The sequence below is a fragment of the Thamnophis sirtalis genome, unplaced genomic scaffold (genome assembly GCF_051295495.1).
Source record: "Thamnophis sirtalis isolate CommonGarterSnake01/CBP01778 unplaced genomic scaffold, rThaSir2_p1.2 scaffold_7, whole genome shotgun sequence".
NCBI lineage: Eukaryota > Metazoa > Chordata > Lepidosauria > Squamata > Natricidae > Thamnophis > Thamnophis sirtalis.
In genome coordinates this window covers 63,095,220-63,114,136 of record NW_028261387.1, presented here as the reverse complement: position 1 = coordinate 63,114,136, position 18,917 = coordinate 63,095,220, and the positions used below count along the sequence as shown (strand labels likewise).

The 18,917-nt window shown below is 37.6% G+C and overlaps 2 protein-coding genes across 4 annotated transcripts in view; both read right to left on the bottom strand.

The window, feature by feature from the left end:
* Positions 1-3,005, bottom strand: part of MMP24 (matrix metallopeptidase 24) — a 53,055-nt gene extending 50,050 nt beyond the window's left edge. The window contains exon 1 of one of the 2 annotated variants that reach the window (XM_014059303.2): positions 2,849-3,005. In XM_014059303.2, coding sequence (XP_013914778.2) covers positions 2,849-3,004 — 156 coding nt within the window. In that variant the 5' untranslated portion in view covers position 3,005. The remainder of the gene's footprint in view (positions 1-2,848) is intronic. The other variant, XM_014059304.2, reaches the window with a different exon arrangement.
* A 3,348-nt stretch (positions 3,006-6,353) lies between these two features.
* The window catches only part of LZTR1 (leucine zipper like post translational regulator 1), a 29,858-nt gene continuing 17,294 nt past the window's right edge, over positions 6,354-18,917 (bottom strand). The window contains exons 15-20 of one of the 2 annotated variants that reach the window (XM_014059305.2): positions 17,867-18,023; positions 16,322-16,448; positions 13,574-13,723; positions 12,221-12,326; positions 11,252-11,332; positions 6,354-9,536 (exon numbers count right to left, since the gene is read on the bottom strand). In XM_014059305.2, coding sequence (XP_013914780.1) covers positions 9,420-9,536; positions 11,252-11,332; positions 12,221-12,326; positions 13,574-13,723; positions 16,322-16,448; positions 17,867-18,023 — 738 coding nt within the window. In that variant the 3' untranslated portion in view covers positions 6,354-9,419. Of the gene's footprint in view, positions 9,537-11,178; positions 11,333-12,220; positions 12,327-13,573; positions 13,724-16,321; positions 16,449-17,866; positions 18,024-18,917 lie in introns of both variants that reach the window. The other variant, XM_014059306.2, reaches the window with a different exon arrangement.

Sequence of the window (18,917 nt, the reverse complement as noted above, 5' to 3'; positions counted from 1 at the left end):
AATCATTTATTTCCTTCCAGAGAAATTTATTTATACAAGTCCCCAGATTAAGAACGTTCTGCTTTAAGGAGTTCTCATAGTTAGAAATGGATCTTATTGTAGCAAAATTCAAGTTAAACACCCAATGATTCAAGTTAAATGCAAAATGGTTCAAATTCATTTCACAATACTACTTATACAGTATTATACAATAATACTATTCCGGCTTACATACAAATCTGATATAAAGATAAACCTTGGAAACAGCACTCATTATTAAGCTGGGAACTATGTATACTTAGGTTATTTATGCTTAATATATATACTCCATTTATGTTAAAAGGACCAAAATATGATTTCTTCAAGACTAAGACTTCAAAAAGCATATTGAAGCCACATCTAAACCATCAATGATAGCATTTATCTCTTCTCCTCACATATATAAAGCATCATTACAAATCATTTTGTAATCAGTATATAGCAGCATTTTTTTCTACTAAATCAAGTACAGGTAGTCCTCAACTTACAACACTTACTGGCCATACAACAGCACTGAAAAAGCGACTTTTGACTATTTTTCACATTTATGACCGTTGCAGCATCCCCATGGTCACATGATCAAAATTTGGATGCTTGGCAACTGGTTCATATTTATGATGGTTGCATTGTCCCAGGGTCATGTGATCAGCTTTTGACAAGCAAAGTCAATGGGGAAGCCAGATTCACTTACTTTACAACTGCAATGATCCACTTAACGGATAAAGGATGTAAAATGGGTCAAAACTCACTTAACAAATGTCTCAACAACAGAAATGTTGGGCTCAATTGTGGTCTAATTGTATAACTACAATATTTGTTTCTTATTTTAACAGAAAATGTATTTTTGTTATTTAATATAAAAGATGTGATCCAAATAATTACTTTGCACGTCTACCAAAAATTAATCTTTTTTGAGCAGTAGACCCTTTCTCCTGCCAAATATTTATTTCAAGCTGTTTTTAGGAAGTTACTTTAGTTTTGAAATAAGTTTATTGAACATCAAATTGCAAGACTTTTGGGATAGCATCAGTTTCCATTGGAAGATTCAGTCATATGAATGTAGTCATGCATTAAGAATTATATTATAGGTTAGTTGGCCGAGCCACCACTCCTCTGTAACTTGTTTTATCTCCTTAGTTTGTTACGAGAGCCAAGGGAAATAGTTAAGTCACCAGGCTGGAAAGCAGGAGACCATGAGTTCAAGTCCCATGAAAGTCTGAAAGCCAGCTGGATGACTTTGAGCCAGTCACTTTCTCTAATGCCCAACCAACTTCACAGGGTTGTTTTTGTGGGGAAAATAGGGGGAGGAAGGTACATTGGTTATCTTCTCTGCCTTGAGTTATTAGTAAAAAAAATAAATAAGGTCAGGATACAAATAAAATCAGGAAATGGATTTTGTTTACCTTTTCCTATTACTTATAGGATCCATCATAAATTTATACCACCTTAAAATATATTCAAGAATGTCAAGAATATAAACAGAATTGGACCCTTCTTCATGCTGTTCAAAATGCTAAAAACGTGTGCTATCAATGTATACTTCCAAATGATACAAATGGCTTTAGTAACTCTTCCTTTATTTCCTAATAGCCAGATTGGTGTAGTGATAAAAGTGCTGGTCTAGAAACCAGGAAACCCTAAATTCTAGTCTCATCTTACGCATATAAGATGAATTGTGCTCTCTCTTAGCACAACCCACCTCACAAGGTTGTTGTAGTAGAGAAAACAGGAGAGGGGAGGGAACATTATGCATTCTTGCCACCTTGAGTAACTTATAAACTAATAAAGGCAGGATAATAATCTAATAAATGTTACACTATTCCCACTGCATATCTTCAATAGCAGCATTTTCATCATGTTTTTGTCTGCCTGATACGGAAGCAGGCTCACACAATGCCATCGAAGCTCGCAGAAAAGCTCCGAAATATCAGTACACACTAAGATCAGCACATCATCAATAATGATCAAACAAATAAAAAAGCATCAATCTATCAGAAGGCTTCCTTTTTTGTGCTTTTTTCTACTGCTTATCACAAAACAATAGCAACTCATTCAATAACATGTAGATACAGTGATTTATTGGCAGGTCAATTCACAGAAAACTGGAAGCATATCCTTAAGGATAGATAGGAAATGTTTTCAGTCTATCAGAACTACCACCCCACCCCACCTCACTAAGTACAGCCCATTTGTCTGGTTCATAGGTCTATGAAATCATTTGCCTTTACTTTCCCTGAATCCCTGAGCTTCAATTACCTGAGCTTTCCCTTGACCTGCAGAATCATCACCACTTCTTTCCTACTGGGAGAAAGTCACTCAGCCCTCCACTGTTTTGCATCATTGCCTCTCTATAAAAGTCATCCAACCCATTCAGGACAGTGGTACCCAACCAACCAAATATTCCCTGTTCTTGTTTCTCACCCCCTCCCCTTGCTCTCCTTTCTTCCTATAACAGAGAGAGAAATAGCAAGACAACCACCACCGCAGCCCTACACCCCCCCCCCAAAGAACTGGGGCACTATGATCTGCCCCCCACCTCCATTTAGGTAAGGACAGAGCCACGCTGGCAGAGAAAGGGGGAACATCTTCACCAACCCCTCCCCGATACCCAGACAGGAGAAGGCTAATTGGTATGGATGGCTCCATCGCCCATCACTAGGGATGACTCAACCTGCCTTGTCTTCAGCTCAGCTTGGTGAGCATCTTGCGCGGGCCAGGCGGCGACCACTTGGGGTGGGGAGGCGACGCCCGGCTGCGCTCCCCCCCACCCGCAATGGAAAGCCTCTCCGGGCGGCCCCCTGCTCCTCTATTTGTCCCTCACTGCACCCACCATAGCTGGCAACTCGCTGTTCCCTGTCCCTACCGGACCGACGCGAGTGTCTCCACAAGCGCAGAGCAGGGCGCTGAGAAAGGGCAGCAGGCGACGGCACCCCCAGGCTGAGGCTCCGCAGCATCCTCGCTGCCTCCGCTCCATAGCGGGGCCCATCCCTGCACCTGCTCAGGCAGGGAGAGCAGGGCCTGGCCGACCGCGCATGCGCTTCGGCCAGAGAGGTGGGATAAGGATGCGATGCAACTCAACCCCGCTCAGTTCTTTGAGGTAATAACAAAAAAGTCTTTCAGGGGCGGGAGGAGTTGGGGTGGCGAAAGAGAGGAAGCCAAGCCACCCGGAGGTGTAAAAGAAACTACGGGGAAAAGGCTGAATGGGCGCAAGGCAGATCTCAGCCACAACAGCAAAACGCGTTGGCAACGGAGGCGGCTGATTTGAGTCGATGAAAAGTTAGCTTGGATCTGCGGATTGCGATGGGCAGGAAACCATTTAGAAGTTGTTGTTGAAAGAACGGGCGGCAATACGCAGTTTTTGAATTAATTAAAAACTTGTCCTTCAATTCGCAATCTGGTGAGTTGTCTAGGCAAACTCAAAACATCAGCTCAGACCTATGCAGATATCCGCAACAGAAAGGTACTGTATGCTGTTTGGCTTCCCATCAGCTTCAGCTTCAGCCTCAATATCCATTTTCAGGACTTGGATATTGTTAAGAAATGTTTTGTCTCCCAAATGCTCCTAATTATGACAATCATTAGGATAGTAGAGCCATTGAAATAAATTTATTCATAAACGTTTGCCCCCTTTTGGTTCTAGGAAATGAGGAGCTAAAATTAAGTCAAAACATCATTTTATTCCTCTGAGATGGCATAGCCAATTGTGAAGATATTTGCTTTTTTAATTATGCATACAGCAAGTAGAAGCCCTTAGCCAACCTTGACTAACTGTGAAAAAGCTAAACAGTATCTTTGTTCTTGGAAGGAAGAACCTCACTTTGTGTTGTTGCCACAACTCACTTCTTCGATTTTCAACTTTCCCATTCATTGAGTATCACAGGGAATACTGTGGTTGCATAATTCTGTTTAGAGATACGTCATGACATTTGAATAATCACTACCATACAAAGTGCCAGTTTGCAGCATATTATTTGACTGCTGATTCTTTTACTGTTGAAAGTCAATCCTCAAGGTATAAGCTAAGAATGATTTTCAATATCTTTACTGTCAATTCCAAGGTTGTTCCAAGGTTGCACTGTCAACTCCTTTTGTCATTAGTTTGGTCTTCTTTATATTTAACCTTAATCCCATTTGTTCACTGTGCTCCACTAGAACTTCATTTCCATTTTCAGCTATCAGTAGTGTCATCAGCATTAGTGCAAGTTATTGATGTTTCTTCCTCCAGGTTTAGAAACATGCTTTTTATATAAATATGTTCCTCAATATATCCAGTATATTGACTGAATAAATAAAAAGAGAATATTTACTTCTGTGTAGATGTGATGGGTATTCATATCTCATTTATTCAAGCATAAAATGTTGAAGAGTTGTACATGTAGACATTCTTAACACATACAGTACATTATGCTCTAACTTAAACTAAAAACAGCTGACACCATATTACTGCACTCTAGAATGTAGAATTCTTTATTTGCCAAGTGTGATTGGACATACAAGGAATTTGTCTTTGGTGCATATGCTCTCTGTGTACATAATTCTACATTATGACACTCTAAATACTGTATAAGATTTAATGGAATAACATCCTCTTCATCTGTTACTTAATCATTGAAAAATAGAAATCAACTGATAATGTATCACGTGACTGTTTTTAAAGTTTAAATACAAGATAATAATTTTATCATGGATATTTCAAATGCCTGTGACATTATCTTAAATGTTATAAAGATTTTTAAGGAGACTCAATAAAGTAAATGCATAAGCATTTTTATAAATACTCCAAAGGACTTTTTCATAAATTATTGCCCCCTTCCCTATAAATATATATATACAACAACTGCACATAAAAGCATCCCAGTCAATTTTTAATGACATATGGGAATATAGTTGGTATGCAAAATTATGGGACAGCATTTTTCTATAAGATTTTATTTAATTTTGGACATGAAAATGTCGTGTCTCTAAGCAAATAATAAAGTAGTATTCTAGGGGGAGATCTATTTGAAGCTGCTGCATCAGCTGCTATTTACCTAGGTCTTTAGAATATTTTGCTGAAATTTATATTTAGAAAAAAGAGGAATGCTAGCTTGAATGTTGAGATAGATATTGAGTGTAATTTTAGATTTTTTAAAATACTTAAATGAATTTTACTTTAAATATCCAAGTTGTTTTAAAGTTGTTTTGAAATAATACTGTTTACTTTTAGTACATTTTAATGCCATCTTATCAGACTGTTATCTTGCAGGCATTTCTTCTTAATATATTACTTCTGAGAGATATTATGACTGAGACTTCAATATGTAGTCATGAAGAAAATTTGGGCACAATCAATGGAATCAGTGTGAAATGAAATGAAATTCCAAGAACTTCAGACTTCCAAATTGATAGTATCTATAGTCTTCAGTGGACAAAGCTCCAACTCTCTTCCTTTTTAGAACATTAATAATGGGAATTCCTTTCCTTCCTCAATCAATAAGCCAGATATTGTACTAAATTGCTTATAGTCAAAATGATATGATTTCCATAGTTTGAAAAGTAAGTTTTATGGATTGCATTAGAGAAGCACTTACAATTCCTCTTAGGTGGGGAAAAGGCCATCTCTGCAATTCATCTATGCAGTTCTGAGTGCCCATGAAAAGTAACTGTGAAGGATTCAAAAATTTACTGCAGCAGTGTAAGAGATGATGCAGAAAGCCGAAGGGATGACCAGCAAAGATTGTGTTCTTGCCTCTCCCTCCACTAGGAGGCTGGCCAGTATTAATCCAACCAGTTTCTAAAATAAAGGCATGTGTTTGTGTTATGAAAAACATCTGAAATCATAATACAAATTACAGACATGTTACTTAAGGAAATTCCAGTTAGAGTATGTAAGGAGGGGAAAGTATTTTTTTTTTTTTGACAAACTTAGAGAAGAAGAAAATTCCATTTAGATCTGGTAAATTGGAAATAGTGATTTTTACTTTTAAACCACAGAGATTCAAACTGAACTCTGTGCAGAAAGCAAGAGATTGGAAAATTTTAAAAGATTTGGAGAGAATGCAAATGGAAGTGACAATGACAGATGAGATCGCCACAGCAGATACAAGACATTGAAGAGGATTCAACATTGGGCACTAAGATATTGACTTTTCGGTAATTTTAGCCTATCTATGAATCATAAATGTATTTGTGCCTGGAGAACTGTTTTTGACTTTTAGTATAAAAATGAAAACAAATGAACCTGCGATTTATGCTTTTAATAGGACAGATTACAGGAAAAAAAACCCAATATCATGGTATAACTTTAGAGTGAGGTTAAAATACAATAGTGCTTATAGTTGTTGTGAAGAATATCACTATTTTTCCTTAACCTATTTCTTGTACTTTGTGTTTTCTTCTTTTCTTCCTTACTTTATAACTTAGTTTGCATTAGTTTTTCCCCCTTTTTAAATGATTTAATAAAAACATATATAAAATGTAACAGGGCCACCTTGCCCTAACGATATCTGCCTATCTCATCAGTTCAGAAAAAGTAGGCATGGTCCAGGTTTCTTCTCTTAATTATTACCATAAGAGCTGTGGTGGCGCTGTGGTTAGAATGCAATACTGCAGGTTACTTCTGCTGACTGCCAACTTCCAGCAGTTTAGCAGATCAACACTCACCAGGCTCAAGGTTGACTCAGCCTTCCAAGATTGGTAAAATGAGGACCCAGATTGTTGGGGGCAATATGCTGACTCTATAAACTACTTAGAGAGGGGTGTAAAGCACTGTGAAGTGGTATATAAGTCTAAGTGCTATTGCTATCTTGCAAGAATTAGAAAGCCTGCCTTTTCTGTGTGAGTGTGAGTACAGGACGTAAAGCATGTTTCCCAAGGCTGTTGTAACATTGAATCATTGTTAAACAAAGAGACATAAGTCAAGGACTGCTTGTAGAGTTGTTGACCTTCTGGTAATCTAAAACAAACAGAAACATGTATTTCTTTCCATAAAATATGCTCTTTTAGAAAACAGAAGTTGTTTTATTCAGGTAGGCTTAATAAACAAAGTAGGTCTACAGAAGTATCTAGAGAAAACAACAAATTGGCAATTCAATATATATATTTCGAAAATATTAAGTACTATGAACATACTGGCTAGTTTCCCCTATCGGGCAATATCATAAAGTAATTTGTTTGGTATTGGCATAGTTCAGGGGTCAGCAACTTTAAACACACAAAGAGCCATTTGGACCCGTTTCCCACAGAAAACACCAGGTGTCACAAAACCCTTTTAACATCTAAAATGAAGATAACATATAACATATATCATATATCATTTTTTTACCTTTATGCTATGGATAAAAAAACTATAGTGTGTTGCATTTATGAAATCAATGAATTTCTACAAAGAAAACAAATTATTTCTGCATGCAACAAAAACATTCTGAACTCTGAAAAAAAAAGATGCTGAGTTGAAGGTTACTTTCAAATAAAATACTCAATGTCTATTTGAGTCCTCCTCGTATTTATGAAAAAGCCAAACTTTAAATTATAGCTGTAGCAAACCAAAAATGCAGTCTGCCTCTTTGTGCCGTCATCCTTTTATCGCGTGTACTGGAGGGTTAATGTGATTTTTGCTCCTGAACCTCAGTGCACAGCATCTGCACATCATCTTCATCTTCACACAGGATTGTAAGCTGTTGTCTGTGAGGCATGAACAATGCTTGTTTTTAATATAGTTCATGTTGGAGATGACCTACTCACATATGTATCTAGATCCGAAAATCGACAGGACTCCAAATATACTTTTTCATGTTCATATAAGTGTCAGGGATGATATTCCATGTTTCGAACAGAAGTTTGTCTGGTTTGGGAAGGCTTTCATAATCACTCCATTTATGATTCTGAGCAAGAATGGCCTGCTGACAGGCAACATCTTCAAGATTGGCTGTCAAGTGTTTGAACTTGGACACCCATATCTTTGTCAACTATTAGCCAGTTCCATCTCAAAATCAGGTTGACTTACACCTGCAAATGCAGTCATATTCAATAGGGATGGATCGATGGTCAGGAGTGTGACAGGGAAGGATGTCTTTTTTTCTTCTCTGAATTCATGGAATCGTTTTCCAAACGATGTTTGCATTGTGGTGATTGCAGACTGCAAATAGTCCAAATTTATAATATTGTGAGCTTGTTTGAACTCTCTCAAAGAGGGGAAGTGAGACAGCGTACCTCTCTATAAATCTCTGGCAAACACTGTCAACTTGTGCTTGAATGCCAAAACCTCCTCCAACATGTGCAGAGCTGTGCCTCCTTTCTCCTGAACAGTTGTGTTCAGCACAGCAGAGTGATGAAAGAGCCACATGCAGCTCCAGAGCTGCAGGTTGCCGACCCCTGGCATAGTTGCACAAAATGTGCTCATTTGGCTTAGTTGATAAATGAATCCATCTTTTAAAACACACTTATCAGTATGCTGATAAGGAGTTTTCCACGACGATGAGGATAATGATTATTTATTAAACTTGTATGCCATCTAACTCAATGTCTATGTGAATATTTCAAATTACATATAGAACAAAAGCATTTGAAATGCGCAGTTAATTTTAAAAGAGAAGGTTTTTTTAAGATTCCATGTCTATACTGTCACCTAGTATAACTTCATAAATTTACTACAATTCATTTATTTTGATTCAGGACCTACCCAACATCCAAAAGACTCTGGGAAGCTCATAATATATATAAATAAAAAATATAAATAAAAGTACAATAAACATTTTAGGAAACACATAGAGAGACAAGTGCTGCAAAAGTTTCAATACAGTATTCTGAAGAAAGTCTTTGATGACATCTTAAAAATAAAATAATGTAGAGTGGATGTAGATTGTCAAAAGAAGTCATTGTACTACTAAAGAAAGAGGAATACGTTGTTGTTTTACTGCATAACCTGTGTTTGGAAAGAACAGTATTCCTTTGCTTTCTATACCTTAATCATACCTTAATCATCCAATATGTCTACATGTGTAACATTCCATTCAGTTGTGTCCAATTCTTGGAGATTGCCTGAACAAGTCCTTGAAATTTTCAATTTAGCAACATTGTCTGACAATGTTGTATCAAGTGTATTATCAATACTCATCAATAACTATGGAGATATATAATCTATCAGACATAACAATTTGTAGCCTTCACGTGCCTATAATCCAAATAATACAGCTCAAATCTATGTTTAGAAAGTCAAAAGTATCATTACATTTTCAAAGGTTTCCTACTTTATTTATGTAGTTATTTTATCAAATGTATATGGCCACTCATCTCACACAAGATGACTTCATCAGGGCTTCTTAACATATCAACATGAGTTGATAACAAAGATTAAATATCTATATATAGGAAGAGTGTAACCTTTTAGGAGAAAATATGCAAGATACAGAATAAACAAAATCTTAAATATCTGCTCCAAGCTCAGCACACTGTTTGTCTGATATGTGATTTGCTAATGATTCTATGATGTCAAGTAGAAGAGGTTGACTGAGAGACCGAAGATTTGGCAGCTTGGATACCTTCAAGAAAGGGGAAATGGTTTGTTATTACTATAAATCCAGTGATATGTTTTGTGCAAATTAATATTTTATTTCTTCAAGTGAACATAATGAATCTAATTTTAAAACAGAAAACTAATGTAATGGAACATGTTTTACTTTCCATGAAATAAGCAAGTTTAGCAATAATGAGAAGAAACAATCAACATTTAAGATTTTCTATTCCTTTGTTCTAGCTCTGCATAATTATGCAAGATGTAGCTTTTGAAAACTAGTTATGAGATTCTCAAAAAATGAATAGAAAAGACATTTAAACAATGGCTTTTAACAGATGGAATTGTAATTTTTTTAAAAAATGGCTAAATACAATAAATCCAATCTCCAAAGCCAATTTCTAATTTTAAAAGGTTTTTTTTATAATGGAAATGTAGTTTGGATTTAGTTTGGAAAATTCCTTGGTGACTTCCCAAATATCAGTAAATCTGCTTATTACAGAATATTTTTACAAGTGTAGCCTTGTAGAACTGCATTGCAACCAACCTGAAAAGAAAAAGTAGTAATAAATATACCTGTGGTTTCCGATTGATCCTATTGTAATTAAATGTTGCATCTTTCTTTAGTCTTGTGCTGTGTATTTTGAATTGTTTTTTCTCTGATCATGTAACTCATCTATGCTATCATAACCATTACATTTCAAGGTCAATTTTTATACATTGCATAGCTGGACAAAGATAGGAGGAGCTGCTATTAATGAAACATAGGAGCTCTTCCTATCTTTGTCCAGCTATGCAATATATAAAAATTGACCTTGAAATATAATGGTTATGATATTGTATAGATGTGTTACACTACTGGAAGAGCTGCTATTAATGAAACATGATGCATCAGCTTAAACACATGGATTTGTCAGCTAGAGAGGGCCAGCACTACAGCAGTTCAAACCCACAGGACCACCTGGCGGAGTGAGGTCCCATCATTTGCTTCTAGCTTCTGTCAACCTAACAGTTTGAAAGCATGTAAAAATGCAAGAAGATAAATAGGTACCACTTTGGTGGGAAAAACTAGCAGTCCGGAAGCCAGTGCCAGACCTGTTTAAATGCGAAGCAAGATTGGCAGAAGAAAACCCAGATGACCCAACATCCTCCCCAAACACTCCTAGCCAGCTGGCACAAAGCTTGTTCGCCCCCCTATGGTGTATCATGGATAGCGCACATACAGTACATGAACAAAACAAACAATTTTAGGCTACCAAACTACTCTGTGGTTAAAAAGCACTGTAGACTTCCCTTGTGTATGCCATACACACAAAACAAAAACAAAAAAAGAAACAAAACAAAACATATAGCTAAACTCTTCTTGGATTCTCTAAAAATAATTTCACACTTGTAAACAATGTAAATGTAATATATAATATAATTATAACACTACCATCTTAATTGTAGGAAACGTGTGAATCCTATAAATAATTAGATATAAATATTGTACACATACACACACTTTTATGTATCAATATGTTACAAGCCCAATACTAACAGAAGAACAAAGAATAGGAAACATATTAAAGGGAGACATTGGATGAGGAATACTGAAGATTAATCAAGGCAGATTAAAAATGCATAGCAAACAATCCAAAGGGAGCAACAAGAATGAAACTGAGGACTACCTTAAGCTGTTTTCAACCATGGCAGTGAAAGAGGACAGCAGATGCCCAGAACCCCAGAAAACATCCAACCAACCTTGGTGAACTGGTGAACAATGATATATAGGCAGTGTCTCTTCATGTCCAATGCCTGGGTCCTATCAGCTGCCTCTAAAATCTGAAGAAGAAAAAAACAAGCTTCTTGTATCAAAAAGACTCTATAAGCTTGAATGTTAGGACTGTGCAGGTGAAAAATGTGGTTTGTAGCATACATCTAACAGCTGTAATGTACATCTTAAACTAACAATCCTTTTGAGGGCAGACATTGTGGAGGTTAGCCGTTAAATGTCAAGAAAAGGCATGGCAGCTCTAAAATACAGGTAGTCCTCAAGATACGACTGTAATAAAACCTGCTCATTATAGTCATATGTCACAATGGCTGTTAATAAAGTGTCTCAGCTAACAATCGCAACATCTTTTTTACATCATGGTGACCAAAACTGAATGCAGTATTCCAAGTGTGGCCTTACCAAGGAATTATAAAGTGGTATTAACACTTCACGTGATCTTGATTCTATTCCTCTGTTTATGCAGCCTAAAACTGTGTCGGCTTTTTTGGCAGCTGTTACACACTGCTGGCTCATATTTAAATGGTTGTCCATTAGGACTCCAAGATCCCTCTCACAGTTACTACTATTGAGCAAGGTACCACATATACTGTACCTGTGCATTTTGTTTTTCTTACCTAAATGTAGAACCTTACTTTTTTCACCATTGAATTTCATTTTGGTAGATAGCGCCCAATGTTCAAGTCTATTTGTATATTACAATTTTTATAGTATATTTTTGTAATCAATAATTACAAAAAGGGAATGCATTGCACTCTGTACTGACCATAGAGATAGGAAGACCACAGAGAGAGATATACCATAGGAATTAATCAGAAACTAATCAGTTTAATCTTGCAAAGTACTTATTTTTGGAACTTTCAATCGAATATTCCCTGAAAAAAAATATTAAGAGATAATTACAATTAGTTCCAAATTGATTCATTAGTAGCAATTACCTGAAGCACATTTTCCACAGTAACATTCATTTCCAGATTCTGCTTGCAATATGCTTGAAGACGATTATTATAGAACCCATAATAATAAGGAGCAGCAAAGAGGTAGCTAAAAAAATCCCAGTTAAAGAGAATTCGTGTTTCATGTTGTAAGGATGCAAGTACAATAAACCGAAACAGAATAGCAATAAGGACAAACAAAGGTTTGACCTCTGCTTATATTCTCTCTAGTGTGTTATTGTTATAATTGCAGCTGGCTGCCTTCTTGAAAATTGTCTTTGGCTCTGGGCCATGCACATTGCTGCCATTTCAGCTATATTATATGTGCAGCAGCTGTTTCCCAATTCTCTGTGAACTCAAGTACACAGAAAGGAGCTGGTGTAAGCAAAATAAAAACCCAGAATTGATGCGTTCATAGAGGATTACTTCTTATGATGAGCCACCAACAATCTATTTCCTTGCCTGAGGAACTCTAATCTGAATAGTGGAAAATTAGTGGACTGGTTTTAGATCTGACTGTGATGTTCATTCTATTTTCAGTAGGCATCAGAACATACTAGATTATCAGGAGACAAAGAGCTTTCGAACAAGAAGGAGAACAATGAAAATATGGAGGCTCCATTTCCATCCTGCAAATATTGAGTATTTTAAAGCTACCAAATCAGATTCTCAGCCTTAGTAGATTATGGACAAGTTGTCAGGAAAAACGATCCTGTTATGAACTTTGGAGTTAACATTCGTAAAACAGGGTCTCACTAATAAGCATTTATTTTTCCTCTTCTCTTTTATCCTACAAGACTAATTGAAGCCCTATCCCGGATATTTATTACCACAAAAATATAAGTTAATTTTATATATAATTCTGCATTCAGAGTTGTATAAAATGAGGCACAGATTAATCTCTTAAACCTTAGGTACAATCCCCAGAGATTTTAAAGTTGCAATTTTGAATGTAATGGAAGGGGAAAATAGTAAAAAGAAATCTGGAGATTATTGTTACCTGTAATTAATGTGGCTTTTGTCCTGGCACCATTCATTTTTGTTACATAGATAAGTGTAGTTGAAGGTTTTATCTTGGTTATCTGCTGGAGCAGGAAAATACTCTGTTGGCTGACTAGTTCCTATAAAAGGAGCTAGGTCAGCCAGGGAGTTTTTAAATTGCCTCAGACAGTATTGAATCAAGAGCTGTTAGAAGTTACTCTGGCCTCCTCACCTCCACTCTTAGCCCAGAACTTAACAATTTTGGTTTGTGGTCCCTGGCACACCATGGAAAGAGTCTGTCCTCAGCCAGAAAACACTGAGCATCTCTGTTGCAATACTTAACACAAATAACATATTAAGCCAGATAAAGGATACAGGGAATCTTCGGGAGGCATATTCACTTCACCATAATAAATATATCGTAACATAGATTCAAATGCTTGTTTGCTTGGCACCATCTCACCAATCGAAATATTAACTTGGCCATCTTCTGGCATAAAAGAACGAAACATGGCTTCAAAGTAACTGGAGAGAAAAAAGAAAAAACCGGTTGAACCATATGGTTGATTCCATACTTGCCATGTTCTCATAAAATTGTATCACAAAATAAAGAGTAGAGAATGAAATGCTGGAGCATTTTAAAATGCCTCTTTAAAAAATTTTGTTTCTCAAATGCAACCCATTTACAGTGTTTTTAAACTTGCACATTGTGCAAGGGTTTTATACAATGTTATTCATACTCCCTCTCTGGGGGAGATGGGAAGTTCATAAAAATGAATGAATGGATAGATGAATGAATGAATAAATAAATAAATAAATAAAAATTGTAAAGAAATTATATATATATATACACACACACTCACACACACACACACACACATATACATACACACACACACAGACATATATATATATATATATATATATATATATATGTGTGTGTGTGTGTGTGTGTGTGTGTGTGTGTGTGTGTGTGTGTGTGTGTGTGTATGTGTGTATATATGTGTGTTTGTGTTTGTGCTGATAAATAAATAAAGGGAGACTAGTATAGATCTATTTCAAGCTATTTAGCTCTCATCAGCTATATTACATATTAGGCAGATGTATTAACCACTAAGCCACAGGCTGTCCTCCGTTATCAGCTGAGCCAGGGAGAAAGCTATATATTTAAAGTCACAACCCCTGGTATGCCAAAATATATATATATGCTGGTCTTGTTGTATTTGGGTCTTTTCCCGTGTAAGATTGAGATTGTCTTGGCAACGTTTCAGTTAGGTCTCATTCACCATCTTTAGGCTGGGTTTTGGACTTAAAGCGTGGTCGGAGCTGCCGTTTTTCTATAAATCTTAGTGGTGTGTGTGTGGAGTGCTGGCTTTGTTTCAGTAAGTGGAATGATTGGTTGTGTGGTTGTATCATGATTGGTAGATTGGTGCTGATTGGTGGTGGCTGTGTGTCCGTTTTTTCATATTGTAACGGTCTGGGTGGTGGGTGGGACTTGTATGTTGACTAGGGCTGGTTTCCAGATATCTGGTAGGCGGGAGGTATCGTCACGTTTATTCATGTTGCGGGGGTGTTTCTCTATTTCGATAGCGTTCATAATTATTCTCTTGTTGAAGTGTTCTGTTTTGGAGATTAACCTGGTTCCTTCAAAATTAATTTCATGTCCTGTAGTTTTAAGGTGCTGGAAAAGGGAGGAAGTTTTTTCTTTTTTTTTCTTACTTCCCTTTCTGGACGTCCTAATCTACAAAAAACCCAATGGCTCCCTAGGACACACCATCTACTGGGGAAAAAAACACACCAACCACTACTTAAACGCACAATCCCATCACCACCCTGCACAGATCAACTCTGTAGCCAAGACCATCATATCCAGAACCAAACACCTAGCCGACAAAGACCACCTGAAAACTGAATTACACACACTTAATCTCCAACGGATTCCAAAGAAAAACAATTACCAACCTAATCCAAAGGGAGACTCCCCACCAAAAACCAAGACACAGAACAGGACAACGGCATCGCCCTCCTCCCTTACATCAAAGGCACCGCAGATAAAATCAGCAAAATTCTCCACAAACACAATATCAAGACAGCCTTCAACAATGACCAAAAAATAGGCAACATCTTAAGAAACCCCAAAGACAAAATCCAGACCTCGCTGAAACGTTGCCAAGACAATCTCAATCTTACATGGGAAAGACCAGCATACCTACACCTGTGAAAATCTACAAACACACACACACACACACACACACACACACACACACACACGTATGTATGTATGTATGTATGTATGTATGTATTCATTCAATAACAGTTCTACATTCAAAATATTGAAATCTCCTTCTGATATTGCCAAAGCCCTGCCCATCCGTCAGCCCCCACCCTTTGGCCTCTGTCTCCTAGCAATTTGCCTCTTTGCAGCAAACAGCAAACAGCCTGATCAGATTCAGCACAACCTGATTTAACACGAGCAGAGGTGTTGAATTGGCTTCCTGGAATACCACCGCTCAGCTGTTCCAGGCTGCAGGGATCGCTGTTGCTGCCTATTGCCACCTTTGCGTGCCCCGTTTTCAGCCTCCGTGCACCCCATTCTCGGTCTCCATGCATCCCATTTATGGTCCATTCCAGGCGGCAGGGACTGCCACTGTCACCTGGAACAGGCCAACAACAGGATGCGTGGAGGTCAAAAAGGGGATGCACGGAGGCTGAAAATGGGGTGCATGGAGGCAATAGGCAATGGCGGAGATCCCCGCAGACTGGAACAGCTGATCAGCAATATTCTGGGAGGCTGATCCAACCACCAATCAGCTGCTCGTGCTAAATCAGGTTGTGCTGAAGCTGACCATGTTGTTTGCTGTTTGTTGCAAGGAGGCAAACTGCTGGGAGGCAGACTTTTTTTCTTGTTTTCCTCCCCAAAAGCTAAGTGCATCTTATGATCTGGAGCATCTTATAGTGCAAAAAATATGGTAATTTCTGTATATACAAGAAAAAAAGAGTAACTGGGAGGCCTGCAAGCTTGGGCCTAATTTTTATCTTACAATAAAAAAAAGTCAAAATAAGAAGTTATATTCTAACATCTGTATAATTTTATATCATGGATTGTTCACATGTAAAACATACCTAGAGCGGGCTGCAAGAATAGCTTTATGAGCTGGTCTTGGATGGCCATCTAACAGTAGAATGATATCACAGAATTCTAGACCAGCACCTTCCAAATAGGCTTTCATATCCTGAATCAACGAGGTTCCTGCACACACAGGAACATAAAAGGTTTGCCCGAGATGTTCAAAACCATTAATTTAGTTATAACAGAACAGTTAGAAATGACTTGCAATTATGTATTCACCTGTCAGTGCAATGCAATGCCATCAAAAGGAATTTCGTAATATTTGATAATCTAAGGTACCAAATTCCCTAAGTCAAGTTACTGACTATAGACATGTCCAGATAGTTTTCTTGGCAACAATGTAGAACTGATTTGCAATTGCTTCTACTAAGAAGCTTTTTTCAGTTTCTCTGTCTCTCACACAACCTGATTTGTTTTTTTAAAGCCAAAGTAAGCTACAAGGTATTATTGTATTATTTCTAAATTTTGAGATGACAAATTGATTAACTAAGCAAAATAGTTAACAGATACGAGTTACTGCACAGTCGAATTACAAAGCTGAACATCAGAAATCTAATACCTGGGGGAAGTTTGAAGAATTTTAATTGGCAAAATAATTATTTCTCATAGTGGTAAGCTTTTCTTCATCCCAAGCAAACTGATCATAATCAGCAGTGTCAGAGATTAGCACATATACTTGGAATATATACCGGTAATTGGAGATATGAAAAATACATTTTCATTTTTTCCTCCTATAGAAAGATCAAAGGATTATCCCTGCAAAATACTGTGGCTTTAAATTTAAAGAGAACACAGTATCAGTTTTAGCAATAAGAGGCAGTTAGATAAGTTATGTCCATGTAGGTACTACTCTAGGTATTCTCAACCTGTTGTGGCCCGGCAGGAGCTGTTGGAGCTGCCGCCACACTCTGACAGCGAGGGGGCTTATGAGTCGGCCTTGGAGGAGGTGCAGGACTCTGGACAGGGTGTCGACTCCGAGCAGGGCGAGGAGAGACTGGTTGGCCACCAGGTGACGGCAGAGCATTGGATCAAAGGGAATGTTCCTGAAAGCATTTGGGAGTTGTATCAGGATGCATGCAGGCTTAGGTCTACTCAGCATAAAGGATAAAGGAGTTAAAGGAGATGATTGCGAGCAGCTGTTGCTCATTGGGATCCTTGTCTGAGTATAAAGAGACTGCTGGTACCATGCCCTGGTTGCAGAAGTCAACGTTCCCCGTTCGCGTTCACAAATCGAGAGAAGCCAACTTGGATAAGTGACTTGATATCTATAATCCTGTTTTGCAGTAGTTTGTGAGTTATAGGACTTTTGCCAGAGCAATTATCTTTGTTTCTTTTGGGCTCACAGCCAGCAAGAGCCGGGACTGATTAAAACATTCTTTTGTACGTTTTGTTTGGCTTTCGTTCCTGAACGGACAAGGTGGGAGTCAGAACACAACCTATTACCATTTTTAATGAAGTTTGAAGTTTCAATAGCACTGAAAAAAGCCAGTTACTGTAGCGTGAAAACAATAGTTCATCTTGGATGGAAGATACATTACCGATATCAAGAGGCTGATCAGAATGTGTTCGAAGTGGAGGTTGCTGCTTTCTTCGTACTATCTCTACTATCAAAGATGAAGAAAGATGTTCAAATTCTTTCATCATTATTACCTGATTAAAGTGGGATTCTTTTACCACAAAATTCAGACAGTGTTCCTAAAAAAAAAGAAGAAGCATATGTATGCAAATGGGTACATATACATGAGCTGTTGTAAGAAAATCATGTTTGGAACATTTTTTCTATAATTTCAAAAAATTGTAGAAAAATTCTACAATATAATAAAATAAAAATTCTACAATAGAGTTTAAATGACTGGTTTTGCAAGCATTACAGTTAACTCTATGAATATGCAATATTTATAGAAGCTAATTCTGAAAGATTCAAATTCAGAAATTTATATAGCCAGTTTATTTCTCTTCCTTTGATTCTTGCCAAAGTTCTTTAACAGAATCTCTCTAAATGAGGAAAATATTGGCTAGCATACTTTCTCCTTTAGTTGTAACATCTACTTTTCTATTTTATTTAACCTATGGGATCAGGTCCATTTATTTTTTATTTCCCAATGGAGCTGGAATCTCCCTTAAACAATTCAAGTTTGCAGTTTATTGTTGTGGTCCACCAGCGGCCTGCAGAGCTGGCAGCATAGTTGGACATCGAGGAGGTTGGGGAGGAACATGGACCAGTCCTGGAGTCTGGGGAAGGCTTGGACGAGGGTTCTGCGTCAGAGGCAGAGAGGGGACCAGGGCCATCTGGAAGTTATGTACTGCCTCCGGAGCCTCCAGTGAGGCAGAGGAACAGGCTCCCCCTGTTCCCAGTGTGTACATGCACAGAGCTGTCAGAAGGCAAGAACAGTTAAGACAAAAGGATGACTCAGGAGTAAGGCTTGGAGGTGATTGGCCCCTCCCATAGGACATAAAAGAGGAGCAAAGGCACATGAGCCTTTGCAGGAAGCAACTTTGTTCCTGTTAGTCGGTTTATATTCTGAAGCTCTTTTTTGACTCTTTGCTCCGTGTGGCCTTGCCAAATTAATTGCCAATTAGGTCTTTGGC